At 45.2% G+C, this 14,858-nt stretch overlaps 1 protein-coding gene across 1 annotated transcript in view; it reads left to right on the top strand.

Moving 5' to 3' along the window:
- Positions 1-5,525, top strand: part of snta1 (syntrophin, alpha 1) — a 100,676-nt gene extending 95,151 nt beyond the window's left edge. Inside the window, exon 8 of the mRNA XM_061889388.1 lies at positions 655-5,525. Coding sequence (XP_061745372.1) covers positions 655-747 — 93 coding nt within the window. The 3' untranslated portion in view covers positions 748-5,525. The remainder of the gene's footprint in view (positions 1-654) is intronic.
- Positions 5,526-14,858: the final 9,333 nt, after the last annotated feature.

The following is a 14,858-nucleotide window of genomic DNA, read 5'->3' as shown; positions in this document are numbered from 1 at the left end:
GGCTGTATTTCTGCTAAAGGTACAAGGACGATTGATCCGTGTTAAGGAACGAATGAATGGGGCCATGTATCGTGAGATTTTGAGCCAAAACCTCCTTCCATCAGTAAGAAAAAATACTTATTTTCCACTATGATTTACAAATAAATTCTTTAAAATTCCTACAATGTGAATTCCTGGATTTTTTTTTCACATTCTGTCTCTCACAGTTGAAGTGTACCTATGATGAAAATTACAGCCCTCTGTCATTATTTTAAGTGGGAAAACTTGCACAATCGGTGGCTGACTAAATACATTTTTGCCCCACTGTATATATATACAGTATATGTATATATATATATCCATCCATTTTCTACCGCTTATTCCCTTTGGAGGTGCTGGTGCCTATATATGTGTATATGTATACATATTTACAAATTTGTGCAAACTTCACTGGTTTGGGGTTTTGTGTATCATTTACCTAACCTCAGCTCTACAGATGCCGTGCCTAGTGTTCAAGTCCTGTGCTGTCATATAAACATGGTGTCGTGTACTTTGATAATTATAATGCAGAAAACAACATATTATTTTGTCACTATACAATCGGTATAATAAAATGTTTGGTCTACATTAGAATGCAATCATTCCTCTTTTATTTTATTTTTTTTTGGTTTTCAGCAACTGGATCTCCATTCTTGCCCCAAGACCATGGTGTTCATCATCCACTCTTTTCTCTCTGCTAAAGTCAAACGACTTGGCCTGCTGGCATGATGACGTTCAGAACTGTTAGCGGTAGGAATATCACACACACACACACACACACACACACACGCACACAAAAAAACAACAACAATGATGCGGCTCCTTTTTGTGGAAGAGCGACGGACACTTTTTGCGTTGAGGTAAAAATGTTTCACAGCGACGAAGCAGCAAATGAATTTACGATAAATGTACGATTTTAGTAGCATTTTGGTCCATTTTCTTCTTTCTGTCAGCACCCCGTCATGAATGACTTGCCTTATCTGCAGCGTAGGTGATGTTGCACATTTCAAAGAAGGTGACCGATCACTGTGTGATCTAAAAAGTACACAAGCATTTTGTTCATGTTTTAGTTGCCTTCACACATTTGGAAAGGTTTAAAAGACTGACACAAACGGCCTGAAAGTGGATGGAATATTTATAATTGATAAAGGTACGTCTCTTTTTCTTTCCTTTTTTTTTTTTCTCTCAAATCCATCCACTCTCAACTGATCACATTCATTACAAATTATTTCCGTTCATTCAATCATCACAAAGTGCTTTAAGTATTCAGTAAGTTCATTTAAACGTCATATTTTTTGTGTCATGTCTCGGTGATCCTGTTTTGTTTAGTTCTGTTAGTTTACTTCAAGACTCCATGAGTTCCTGTTTTATCCACTCCATTCTTTTGTTTCCATGCCAACCCATTAGTTTTCACCTGTCCCCAAGTCACGCACCTGTTTTCACTAATTATGTAACTATTATTTAAACCGAATGTTGCCAGGAAGTCAGCCTGGCGACTTTACCTCTGATACTGCCCATAGTTATGCTTCTTGCCTTGCCACGTAAGGTTTTGTACTTCCGCTTTGTGCGCGCCTTTTTCCCCTTTTTTTAATAGCCATCAATAAATATGTCCTTACCTTCACGCCTTGCCCGCGCCAACCTTCCTTTGCCTTCCGGGAAAACAAACCCCAAAGTCCACGTTTTGACAGAAGGCAAAGGAAAGTTGGCGCGGGCAAGACATGATGGTAAGGACATATTTATTGATGGCTATAAAAAAAAAGGAATAAAAGGCGCGCACAAAGCGGAAGTACAAAAATTTGGTGTGAACGGCTTCCTGCCGTCATCGTGCGGGTTGCATGGACCATCAAGAGAGGACATTGCTTTTGCAGGTTTGACTCTTGTTTATTTTTCCAATAAGCTTTGTCTTTTTGGTCGGATCGCTATTCAGCGGCTCCTCCTTCCTGCTCGCTCCTCTCTTGCCCGCGCCAACTTTCCTTTGCCTTCCGGGAAAACAAACCCCAAAGTCCACGTTTTGACAGAAGGCAAAGGAAAGGTAAGGACATATTTATTGATGGCTATAAAAAATGGAATAAAAGGCGCGCACAAGGCGGAAGTACAAACACTTGGTGTGAACGGCTTCCTGCCGTCATCGTGCGGGTTGCATGGACCATCAAGGGAGGACATTGCTTTTGCAGGTTTGACTCCTGTTTATTTTTCAAATAAGCTTTGTCTTTTTGGTCGGATCGCTATTCAGCGGCTCCTCCTTCCTGCTCGCTCCTCTCTTGCCTGCGCCAACTTTCCTCTGCCTTCCGCGAAAACAACCCCCAAAGTCCACGTTTTGACAGAAGGCAAAGGAAAGGTAAGGACATATTTATTGATGGCTATAAAAAAAAAAGGAACAAAAGGCGCGCACAAGGTGGAAGTACAAAAACTTGGTGTGGACGGCTTCCTGCCGTCATCGTGCGGGTTGCATGGACCATCAAGGGAGGACATTGCTTTTGCAGGTTTGACTCCTGTTTATTTTTCAAATAAGCTTTGTGTTTTTGGTCGGATCGCTATTCAGCGGCTCCTCCTTCCTGCTCGCTCCTCTCTTGCCCGCGCCAACTTTCCTTTCTCTTCCGGGAAAACAAACGCCAAAGTCCACGTTTTGACAGAAGGCAAAGGAAAGGTAAAGACATATTTATTGATGGCTATTAAAAAAAAGGAATAAAAGGCGTGGACAAGGCGGAAATACAAAAACTTGGCGTGGACTGCTTCCTGCCGTCATGGTGCGGGTTGCATGGACCATCAAAGGAGGACATTGCTTTTGCAGGTTTGACTCCTGTTTATTTTTCAAATAAGCTTTGTCTTTTTGGTCGGATCGCTATTCGGCGGCTCCTCCTTCCTGCTCGTTCCTCTCTTGCCCGCGCCAACTTTCCTTTGCCTTCCGGGAAAACAAACCCCAAAGTCCACGTTTTGACAGAAGGCAAAGGAAAGGTAAGGACATATTTGTTGATGGCTATAAAAAAAAAGGAACAAAAGGCGCGCACAAGGCGGAAGTACAAAAACTTGGTGTGGACGGCTTCCTGCCGTCATCGTGGGGGTTGCATGGACCATCAAGGGAGAACTTTGCTTTTGCAGGTTTGACTCCTGTTTATTTTTCAAATAAGCTTTGTCTTTTTGGTCGGATCGCTATTCAGCGGCTCCTCCTTCCTGCTCGCTCCTCTCTTGCCCGCGCCAACTTTCCTTTGCCTTCCGGGAAAACAAACCCCAAAGTCCACGTTTTGACAGAAGGCAAAGGAAAGGTAAGGACATATTTATTGATGGCTATAAAAAAAAAGGAACAAAAGGCGCGCACAAGGCGGAAGTACAAAAACTTGGTGTGAACGGCTTCCTGCCGTCATCGTGCGGGTTGCATGGACCATCAAGGGAGGACATTGCTTTTGCAGGTTTGACTCCTGTTTATTTTTCAAATAAGCTTTGTCTTTTTGGTCGGATCGCTATTCAGCGGCTCCTCCTTCCTGCTCACTCCTCTCTTGCCCGCGCCAACTTTCCTTTGCCTTCCGGGGAAACAAACCCCAAAGTCCACGTTTTGACAGAAGGCAAAGGAAAGGTAAGGACATATTTATTGATGGCTATAAAAAAAAAAGGAATAAAAGGCGCGCACAAGGCGGAAGTAAAAAAACTTGGTGTGGACGGCTTCCTGCCGTCATCGTGCGGGTTGCATGGACCATCAAGGGAGGACATTGCTTTTGCAAGTTTGACTCCTGTTTATTTTTCAAATAAGCTTCGTCTTTTTGGTCGGATCGCTATTCAGTGGCTCCTCCTTCCTGCTCGCTCCTCTCTTGCCTGCGCCAACTTTCCTTTGCCTTCTGGGAAAACAAACCCCAAAGTCCACGTTTTGACAGAAGGCAAAGGAAAGTTAAGGACATATTTATTGATGGCTATAAAAAAAAAGGAACAAAAGGCGCGCACAAGGCGGAAGTACAAAAACTTGGTATGGACTGCTTCCTGCCGTCATCGTGCGGGTTGCATGGACCATCAAGGGAGGACATTGCTTTTGCAGGTTTGACTCCTGTTTATTTTTCCAATAAGCTTTGTCTTTTTGGTCGGATCGCTATTCAGCGGTTCCTCCTTCCTGCTCGCTCCTCTCTTGCCCGTGCCAACTTTCCTTTGCCTTCCGGGAAAACAAACCCCAAAGTCCACGTTTTGACAGAAGGCAAAGATAAGGTAAGGACATATTTATTGATGGCTATAAAAAAAAGGCGCGCACAAGGCGGAAGTACAAAAACTTGGTGTGAACGGCTTCCTGCCGTCATCGTGCGGGTTGCATGGACCATCAAGGGAGGACATTGCTTTTGCAGGTTTGACTCTTATTTATTTTTCCAAAAAGCTTTGTCTTTTTGGTCGGATCGCTATTCAGCGGCTCCTCCTTCCTGCTCGCTCCTCTCTTGCCCGCGCCAACTTTTCTTTGCCTTCCGGGAAAACAAACCCCAAAGTCCACGTTTTGACAGAAGGCAAAGGAAAGGTAAGGACATATTTATTGATGGCTATAAAAAAAAAGGAATAAAAGGCGCGCACAAGGCGGAAGTACAAAAACTTGGTGTGGACGGCTTCCTGCCGTCATCGTGCGGGTTGCATGGACCATCAAGGGAGGACATTGCTTTTGCAGGTTTGACTCTTGTTTATTTTTCCAAAAAGCTTTGTCTTTTTGGTCGGATCGCTATTCAGCTGCTCCTTCTTCCTCTCGCCTTCAGTCTGCCGTGTCTTCGTCGCTGTGTTTGGATCGCTTTCAGTCGTTCTCTCTCGTCTGGTTCTTCTACTCCTTCTGCCTCGATCGCTCCTCCTTCTCCCCTTTTATACAGCAGGAGGAGATGCATTAATTGTGTGCGATCTACGCACCTGAATTTGATTCCAGCACACCCCGCCTCTCCGCTCCACCGCATCTTCCTCCTCCTGGCCGCCATCATGAGTAGGACTATGGCTTGTCCTGCCCCGCCGTCGGCCCGTCGGCTCCGCCTCTCCACACTTGGCTAATAAACAAAAACTTGCACAAAGCCAGAAACTATGAACATGAAACAAAACTCGATAACTGTGACCTGAAGAAACAAAAAGTATGAAGCATAACTATGGGCAGTTTTAGAGGTAAAGTTGCCAGGCTGACTTCCTGGCAACTTTAGGTTTAAATAATAGTTACATGTTTAGTGAAAACAGGTGCGTGACTTGGGGACAGGTGAAAACTAATGGGTTGTTGGCATGGAAACAAAACAATGGAGTGAAAAAACAGGAACTAATGGAGTCTTGAAGTAAACTAACACAACTAAACAAAACTTGATCCCCAAGACATGACATTTTGTCGTAATTAAAACCTTCTCATTGCTCTTAAGGAACATTGTCAATATATAATAATATGTCGCTATGTATTTACTCCTCAACACACACTCTCTCAACATTAAAACATAAATATATATATATTCTTATTTAAACAAAGGCGTGCCTTCTTTAGGATTGTTTGTACATAACATGTAATAAACTTTTGTCAAATTTTAGTTTGCGTGTGGTTTCTTTAAAGTTGAGACACGGGTGTGCCTTTAAAAGAGGGAAAAATAAAAACAAAATACAGTATGTGGAATATGTTTCATTCAGTAAAAAAAAAAATAGTACTTGTTTACTAGAGATGTGGCCTTTGCGAACGAGTCGACTCTTTTGAACGGCTCTTTTAAGTGAATGATGAGATCCGATTCATGCTGCCCTGTCAAAAGGAGAATTGACTTGATTTGATTTTTTTTTATTGAGGGAGTAATGACATCACCGTCCCAGAAGGCTGTAGTGCTGTTCCGATAGCAATATTTTGGTACTGGGTGCCAAAATTATTTCGATCTTTTTCTAAAAAAAGGGGACCACAAAAATTGGCTCTATTAAAGTAGCAATGATTGTCACACACACACACATACACACACACACACACACACACACTACGTGTGGCCAAATTATTCTCTTGATCACCCCCCTGGGAGGTGAGGGGAGCAGTGAGCAGTAGCGGTGGCCACGCCCGAGAATGATTTATGGTGATTTAACCCCCAATTTCAACCCTTGATGCTGAGTGCCAAGCAGGGAGGTCATGGGATCCATTTTTTTAGTCTTTGGTATGACTCCACTTTATTTCAACAAAAAAATATTTGAACAAATCTTTAAAGAAAACAACAGTTCTTTAACAAAATCTTTAACTTCAAAAAATCTTTAACAAAAAAATCTTAGGTGATTGATTGCACAGCCCAGGTTTACTTTATAGTGTGAGTGTCAGGTCTATAATGGATCTAGTTTATAGTGTGAGAGTCCAGTCCATAGTGGATCTTGTTAATAGTCTGAAAGTCCAGTCCATTGTGGATCTAGTTAATAGTGTGAGAGTCCAGTCCATAGTGGATCTAGTTTATATTGAGAGAGTCCAGTCCATAGTGGATCTAGTTAATAGTGTGAGAGTCCAGTCCATAGTGGATCTAGTTTATAGTGTGAGAGTCCACATCCATAGTGGATCTAATTTATAGTGTGAGAGTCCAGTCCGCAGTGGATCTAGTTTATAGTGTGAAAGTCCAGTCCATAGTGGATTGAGTTTATAGTGTGAGAGTCCAGTCCGTAGTGGATCTAGTTTATAGTGTGAAAGTCCAGTCCATAGTGGATTGAGTTTATAGTGTGAGAGTCCAGTCCACGGTGGATCTAGTTTATAGTGTGAGAGTCCAGTCCATAGTGGATCTAGTTTATAGTGTGGGAGTCCAGTCCATAGTGGATTTAGTTTATAGTGTGAGAGTCCAGTCCATAGTTGATCTAGTTTATAGTGTGAGAGTCCAGTCCATGGTGGATGTAGTTAATAGTGTGAGAGTCCAGTCCATAGTAGATATAGTATATAATGTGAGAGTCCAGTCCATAGTGGATCTAATTTATAGTGTGAGAGTCCAGTCCATAGTGGATCTAGTTTATAGTGTGAGAGTCCAGTTCATAGTGGTTCTAGTTTACAGTGTGAAAGTACAGTCCATAGTGGTTCTAGTTTATAGTGTGAGTGTCCAGTCCATATGGGATCTAGTTAATAGTGTGAGAGTCCAGTCCATAGTAGATATACTTTATAGTGTGAAAGTCCATGTCCAAAGTGAATCTAGTTTATAGTGTGAGAGACCAGTCCATAGTGGATCTAGTTTATAGAGTGAGTGTCCAGTCCATAGTGGATCTAGTTTATAGTGTGAGAGTCCAGTCCATAGTGGCTCTAGTTTATAGTGTGAGAGTCCAGTCCATATGGGATCTAGTTAATAGTGTGAGAGTCCAGTCCAAAGTAGATATACTTTATAGTGTGAGAGTCCATGTCCATAGTGGATCTAGTTTATAGTGTGAGAGTCCAGTCCATAGTAGATCTAGTTTATAGTCTAAAAGTCCAGTCCATAGTGGATTTAATTTATAGTGTGAAAGTCCAGTCCATAGTAGAATGAGTTTAGAGTGTGAGAGTCCAGTCCATAGTGGATCTAGTTTATAGTGTGAGAGTCCACATCCATAGTGGATTTAATTTATAATGTGAGAGTCCAATCCATAGTGGTTGTAGTGTATAGTGTGAGAGTCCAGTCCATAGTAGATAACGTTTATATTGTGAGAGGCCAGTCCATAGTGGATCTAGTTTATAGCGTGAGAGTCCAATCCGTAGTGGATCTAGTTTATAGTGTGAGAGTCCAGTCCATAGTGGCCCTAGTTTATAGTGTGAGAGTCCAGTCCATAGTGGATCTAGTTAATTTTGTGAAAGTCCAGTCCATAGTGGATGTAATTAATAGTGTAAGAGACCAGTCCATAGTGGATCTAGTTTATAGTGTGAGAGTCCAGTCCATAATGGATCTATTTTATAGTGCAAGAGCCCAGTCCATGGTGGATCTAGTTTATAGTGTGAGAGTCCAGTCCATAGTGGATCTAGTTAATTTTGTGAAAGTCCAGTCCATAGTGGATGCAATTAATAGTGTGAGAGACCAGTCCATAGTGGATCTAGTTTATAGAGTGAGTGTCCAGTCTATAGTGGATCTAGTTTATAGTGTGAGAGTCCAGTCCATAGTGGATCTAGTTTATAGTGTGAGAGTCCAGTCCATCGTGGACCTAGTTTATAGTGTGAAAGTACAGTCCATAGTGGTTGTAGTTTATAGTGTGAGAGTCCAGTCCATAGTAGATATAGTTTATAATGTGAGAGTCCAGTCCATAGTGGATCAAATTTATATTGTGAGAGTCCAGTCCATAGTGGATGTAGTTTATAGTGTGAGAGTCCAGTTCATAGTGGTTCTAGTTTATAGTGTGAAAGTACAGTCCATAGTGGTTCTAGTTTATAGTGTGAGTCCAATCCATAGTGGGGCCAGCAGATGGGAGACAAGTCAGCAGCGTAGAGACGTCCTCAACTGATGCACAGAGGACTGGTCCACCCCGGGTCCCGACTTTGAACAGCTAGCGCATCAACTGTGGTCACCTGATAACCTCTCCACACAGGAGAGGGGGGCCGAGCAGAAAAGAGAGGGCAGATCAACTGGTCTAAAATGGGGGTCTATTTAAAGGCGAGCGTATACAAATGAGTTTAAGTACTTTTTTCACTGAAGTCCAGTGAAAGGCTGTTCGTCTTATTTGCCAAGAAACCGTCGCGGTTCTGAAGGAATACAAGGTAAATCTTCATTTTTCCAGCTTTTGATTTTCATCAGAGGGAGTGATGACAATTTTATTATCAAAAAGTGTGGCTGAAGTCGTCACGAAGGCCAAACTGCCAGGGGACAAAACCAGGCCCTTTTTATTTTTTATTTACACTGCATAATCCACCAGGGGGCACTGTGTACATTTATATTACAGCTTGTAGTGTTGTCCTCACTCCTGATATCAATATTTTGATACCAGTACCAAAATGTTTTTCGGTACTTTTCTAAATAAAGGGGACCACAAAAAAATTGCATTATTGGCTTTATTCGAACACAAAATATTTGGGTACATTAAACATATGTTTCGTATTGCAATTTTATCTATAAATAAAATAGTGAACATATGAGACAACATGTCTTTTAGTAGTAAGTAAACAAACAAAGGCTCCTAATTTAGTTGCTGACATATGCAGCATTTATCATTCTATTATTTTTGTCAACATTATTAAGGACAAGCAGTAGAAAATGAATTATTAATTTACTTGTTCATTTACTGTTAATATCTGCCTACTTTCTCTTTTAACATGTTCTATCTACACTTCTGTTAAAATGTAATAATCACTTATTCTTCTGTTCTGATTAGTTTTGGATGATACCACAAATTTGGATATCAATCCGATACCAAGTCGTTACAGGATCATAGAGTGGTCATATTCAGAGTCCTAATGTTTCCAGGGACATATTTCCTGACACTATACATAATATTCATTTAAAAGAAACGAAAGAAGATGTTGTGATACCAAACATAGTAGTATCGACTAGATACGCTCCTGTACTTGGTATCATTACAGTGGATATTGGGTGTGGATCCACCCATGGCGTTTGTTAGATACTTTACATTAGTTTTGGATGATACCACACATTTGGGTATCGATCGATCCGATACCAAGTCGTTACAGGATCATACTTAGACTTAGACAAACTTTAATGATCCACAAGGGAAATTGTTCCACACAGTATCTCAGTTACAAAGGATGGAAAGGACAATGCAGGTATAAAATAGACTGAAAATGTACCGTGGTAGCAATATAAAATACATCATATATGTAAAATTTACGCCCTGCGATGAGGTGGCGACTTGTCCAGGGTGTACGCCGCCTTCCACCCGATTGTAGCTGAGATAAGCACCAGCGCCCCCCGTGACCCCAAAGAGAATAAGCGGTAGAAGATGGATGGATGGATGGATGGATGGAATATTTACATAATATAAGTACAATATATATCTCCTCTCTGAGCTGCAACCTTATCGTGGTAGAGGAGTTTGCGTGTCCCAATGATCCTAGGAGCAATGTTGTCCGGGGAAAAAAGCCCCCTGGTAGGGTCTCCCAAGGCAAACAGGTTCTAGGTGAGGGATCAGACAAAGAGCAGCTCGAAGACCTTTATGAAGAAGAAACATCATGGACCCAGATTTCCCTCGCCCGGACGCGGGTCACCGGGGCCCCCCTCTGGAGCCAGGCCCGGAGGTGGGGCACGATGGCGAGCGCCTGGTGGCCGAGCCTGTTCCCCATGGGGCCCGGCCGGGCACAGCCCGAAGAGGCAACGTGGGTCACCCCTCCAATGGGCTCACCACCCATAGCAGGGGCCATAGAGGTCGGGTGCATTGTGAGCTGGGCGACAGCCCAAGGCAGGGCACTTGGCGGTCCGATCCTCGGCTACAGAAGCTAGCTCTTGGGACGTGGAACGTCACGTCACTGAGCCTGAGCTAGTGCGCGAAGTCGAGAAATTCCGGCTGGATATAGTTGGACTCACTTCGACGCACAGCAAGGGCTCTGGAACCACTTCTCTCGAGAGGGATTGGACCCTCTTCCACTCTGGCGTTGCCGGCAGTGAGAGGCGACGGGCTGGGGTGGCAATTCTTGTTTCCCCCCGGCTCAAAGCCTGTACGTTGGAGTTCAACCCGGTGGACGAAAGGGTAGCCTCCCTCCGCCTTCGGGTGGGGGGACGGGTCCTGACTGTTGTTTGTGCTTATGCACCAAACAGCAGTTCAGAGTACCCACCCTTTTTGGGAACGCTCGAGTGAGTACTGGAAAGTGCTCCCCCGGGTGATTCCCTTGTCCTACTGGGAGACTTCAACGCTCACGTTGGCAACGACAGTGAAACCTGGAGAGGCGTGATTGGGAAGAATGGCCGCCCGGATCTGAACCCGAGTGGTGTTTTGTTATTGGACTTTTGTGCTCGTCACAGTTTGTCCATAACAAACACCATGTTCAAACATAAGGGTGTCCATATGTGCACTTGGCACCAGGACACCCTAGGCCGCAGTTCCATGATCGACTTTGTAGTTGTGTCATCGGATTTGCGGCCTCATGTTATGGACACTCGGGTGAAGAGAGGGGCGGAGCTTTCTACCGATCACCACCTGGTGGTGAGTTGGCTGCGATGGTGGGGGAGGATGCCGGACAGACCTGGGAGGCCCAAACGCATTGTGAGGGTCTGCTGGGAACGTCTGGCAGAGTCTCCTGTCAGACAAAGTTTCAATTCCCACCTCCGGAAGAACTTTGAACATGTCACGAGGGAGGTGCTGGACATTGAGTCCGAGTGGACCATGTTCCGCACCTCTATTGTCGAGGCGGCAGATCGGAGCTGTGGCCGCAAGGTAGTTGGTGCCTGTCGGGGAGGCAATCCTAAAACCCCTTGGTGGACACCAGCGGTGAGGGATGCCGTCAAGCTGAAGAAGGAGTCCTATCGGGTCCTTTTGGCTCATAGGACTCCGGAGGCAGTGGACAGGTACCGACAGGCCAAGCGGTGTGCAGCTTCAGCGGTCGCGGAGGCAAAAACTCGGACATGGGAAAAGTTCGGGGAAGCTATGGAAAACGACTTCCGGACGGCTTCGAAGCGATTCTGGACCACCCTCCGCCGCCTCAGGAAGGGGAAGCAGTGCACTATCAACACCGTGTATGGTGCGGATGGTGTTCTGCTGACCTCGACTGCGGATGTTGTGGACAGGTGGAAGGAATACTTCGAAGACCTCCTCAATCCCACCAACACGTCTTCCTATGAGGAAACAGTGCCTGGGGAATCTGTGGTGGACTCTCCTATTTCTGGGGCTGAGGTCGCTGAGGTAGTTAAAACGCTCCTCGGTGGCAAGGCCCCAGGGGTGGACGAGATCCGCCCGGAGTTCCTTAAGGCTCTGGATGCTGTGGGGCTGTCTTGGTTGACAAGACTTTGCAGCATCGCGTGGACATCGGGGGCGGTACCTCTGGATTGGCAGACCGGGGTGGTGGTTCCTCTCTTCAAAAAGGGGGACCGGAGGGTGTGTTCCAACTATCGTGGGATCACACTCCTCAGCCTTCCCGGTAAGGTTTATTCAGGTGTACTGGAGAGGAGGCTACGTCGGATAGTCGAACCTCGGATTCAGGAGGAACAGTGTGGTTTTCGTCCTGGTCGTGGAACTGTGGACCAGCTCTATACTCTCGGCAGGGTTCTTGAGGGTACATGGGAGTTTGCCCAACCAGTCTACATGTGCTTTGTGGACTTGGAGAAGGCATTCGACCGTGTCCCTCGGGAAGTCCTGTGGGGAGTGCTCAGAGAGTATGGGGTATCGGACTGTCTTATTGTGGCGGTCCGTTCCCTGTACGATCAGTGCCAGAGCTTGGTCCGCATTGCCGGCAGTAAGTCGAACACATTTCCAGTGAGGGTTGGACTCCGCCAAGGCTGTCCTTTGTCACCGATTCTGTTCATAACTTTTATGGACAGAATTTCTAGGCGCAGTCAAGGCGTTGAGGGGTTCCGGTTTGGTAACCGCAGGATTAGGTCTCTGCTTTTTGCAGATGATGTGGTCCTGATGGCTTCATCTGACCGGGATCTTCAGCTCTCGCTGGATCGGTTCGCAGTCGAGTGTGAAGCGACCGGAATGAGAATCAGCACCTCCAAGTCCGAGTCCATGGTTCTCGCCCGGAAAAGGGTGGAGTGCCATCTCCGGGTTGGGGAGGAGACCCTGCCCCAAGTGGAGGAGTTCAAGTACCTAGGAGTCTTGTTCACGAGTGAGGGAAGAGTGGATCGTGAGATCAACAGGCGGATCGGTGCGGCGTCTTCAGTAATGCGGACGTTGTACCGGTCCGTTGTGGTGAAGAAGGAGCTGAGCCGGAAGGCAAAGCTCTCAATTTACCGGTCGATCTACGTTCCCATCCTCACCTATGGTCATGAGCTTTGGGTCATGACCGAAAGGATAAGATCACGGGTACAAGCGGCCGAAATGAGTTTCCTCCGCCGTGTGGCGGGACTCTCCCTTAGAAATAGGGTGAGAAGCTCTGCCATCCGGGAGGAACTCAAAGTAAAGCCGCTGCTCCTTCACATCGAGAGGAGCCAGATGAGGTGGTTCGGGCATCTGGTCAGGATGCCACCCGAACGCCTCCCTAGGGAGGTGTTTAGGGCACGTCCAACCGGTAGGAGGCCACGGGGAAGACCCAGGACACGTTGGGAAGACTATGTCTCCCGGCTGGCCTGGGAACGCCTCGGGATCCCCCGGGAAGAGCTAGACGAAGTGGCTGGGGAGAGGGAAGTCTGGGCTTCCCTGCTTAGGCTGTTGCCCCCGCGACCCGACCTCGGATAAGCGGAAGATGATGGATGGATGGATGGAAGTACAATATATGATATATACTGATACATGTTTATATCATATTTATAATATATATCAATTACAATGTAATCGGTCATATTCAAAGTCCTCATGTGTCCAGGGACATATTCCCCGAGTTCCATCCATCCATTTTCTACCGCTTATTCCCTTTCGGGGTCGCGGGGGGCGCTGGCGCCTATCTCAGCTACCATCGGGCGGAAGGCGGGGTACACCCTGGACAAGTCGCCACCTCATCGCAGGGCCAACACAGATAGACAGACAACATTCACACTCACATTCACACACTAGGGCCAATTTAGTGTTGCCAATCAACCTATCCCCAGGTGCATGTCTTTGGAAGTGGGAGGAAGCCGGAGTACCCGGAGGGAACCCACGCATTCACGGGGAGAACATGCAAACTCCACACAGAAAGATCCCGAGCCTGGATTTGAACCCAGGACTGCAGGAACTTCGTATTGTGAGGCAGACGCACTAAGTCCTCTGCCACCGAGTTTATAAACATAATAATAAAAAAAAAGTGTGATGCTAAAAAAAAAATCGATGTAATCATAGTAGTATTGACTCGATACGCCCCTGTACTTGGTATCATTACAGTGGATGTTGGGTGTAGATCCACTAATGGCGTTTGTTTACATTGTATCGTCCTTGAAGAGTTGGTGCTGCAGGGAATTCTGGGAGTTTGTTCTGTTGTGTTGCGGACACAGTGACGTGCCGTCTGGGGAGGCAAGTTGAGGCACTGCCTCACCTTGCCTCTAGGGGAGGGTAAAAGGCTTAACCATGAGATGTTCTAAAACAAAGTAATAAAATAAAATCAGTTTTAATATTCCTCTTGTGTTTTATGTTTCTCCCCTCACCAAGGGAGGGTAAAATGCTTTATTTACCATGAGATGTTCAAAAACAAAGTAATAAAATAAAATCGGTTTTGATATTCCTCTTGTGGTTTATGCTTTCTATGTGATTTTGGTGTGGTTGCTGTATATTTTTTGTTAATTTTCACGGTCAAAATCGCGGAAATTCCGTGATTCCTCATCAAAATAAGTATGTTGAGTGCATGCGTGCGAGGGGGCGCGTGCTTGTTGCCGCCGGGGGGGAAAAGGCAAGGCCATGAGGCAGCAAGTACCTCTGCCTCAAAGTAGGGGGCGATATATCCAAAGTTCATCACCTGCCAACACCGGTTAACCCTTAAAGAAGTAGAAGAAGAAAACAACCGACAAGAATTGTGACAGGTTTTCGCCCTAAAAAAATTGAGGATTTGATTACTAAAATAAGGAATTTGTCAAGACTGGACTTTCAATCAAAACAAGAAGTTGTTAATACTGGGAGACCAAAGCGTGTGTGTGGTCCGAGGACAGAAAATAACTTGTTCATTTCAAAAGGATTGGTATACTGGAAAATAATAGCTTTGTGGCTGTGCTACAGAAAAAAAACCCAACAAAAAATGTCTTTATTGCATCCCCCTGCCTTTTATTCTCAATGAGTCACCGTGTTTGGAGCCAAATGGGATATACAGTGGGACCAAAAAGTATTTAGTCAGCCACCGATCGTGCAAGTTCTCCCTCTTAAAATGATGACAGAGGTCTGTAATTTTCATCATAGGTACACTT

The sequence above is a fragment of the Nerophis ophidion genome, linkage group LG02, assembly GCF_033978795.1.
Source record: "Nerophis ophidion isolate RoL-2023_Sa linkage group LG02, RoL_Noph_v1.0, whole genome shotgun sequence".
NCBI lineage: Eukaryota > Metazoa > Chordata > Actinopteri > Syngnathiformes > Syngnathidae > Nerophis > Nerophis ophidion.
Note: the sequence above shows the minus strand (reverse complement) of the source record. Positions and strands in the feature narration are given on the sequence as shown.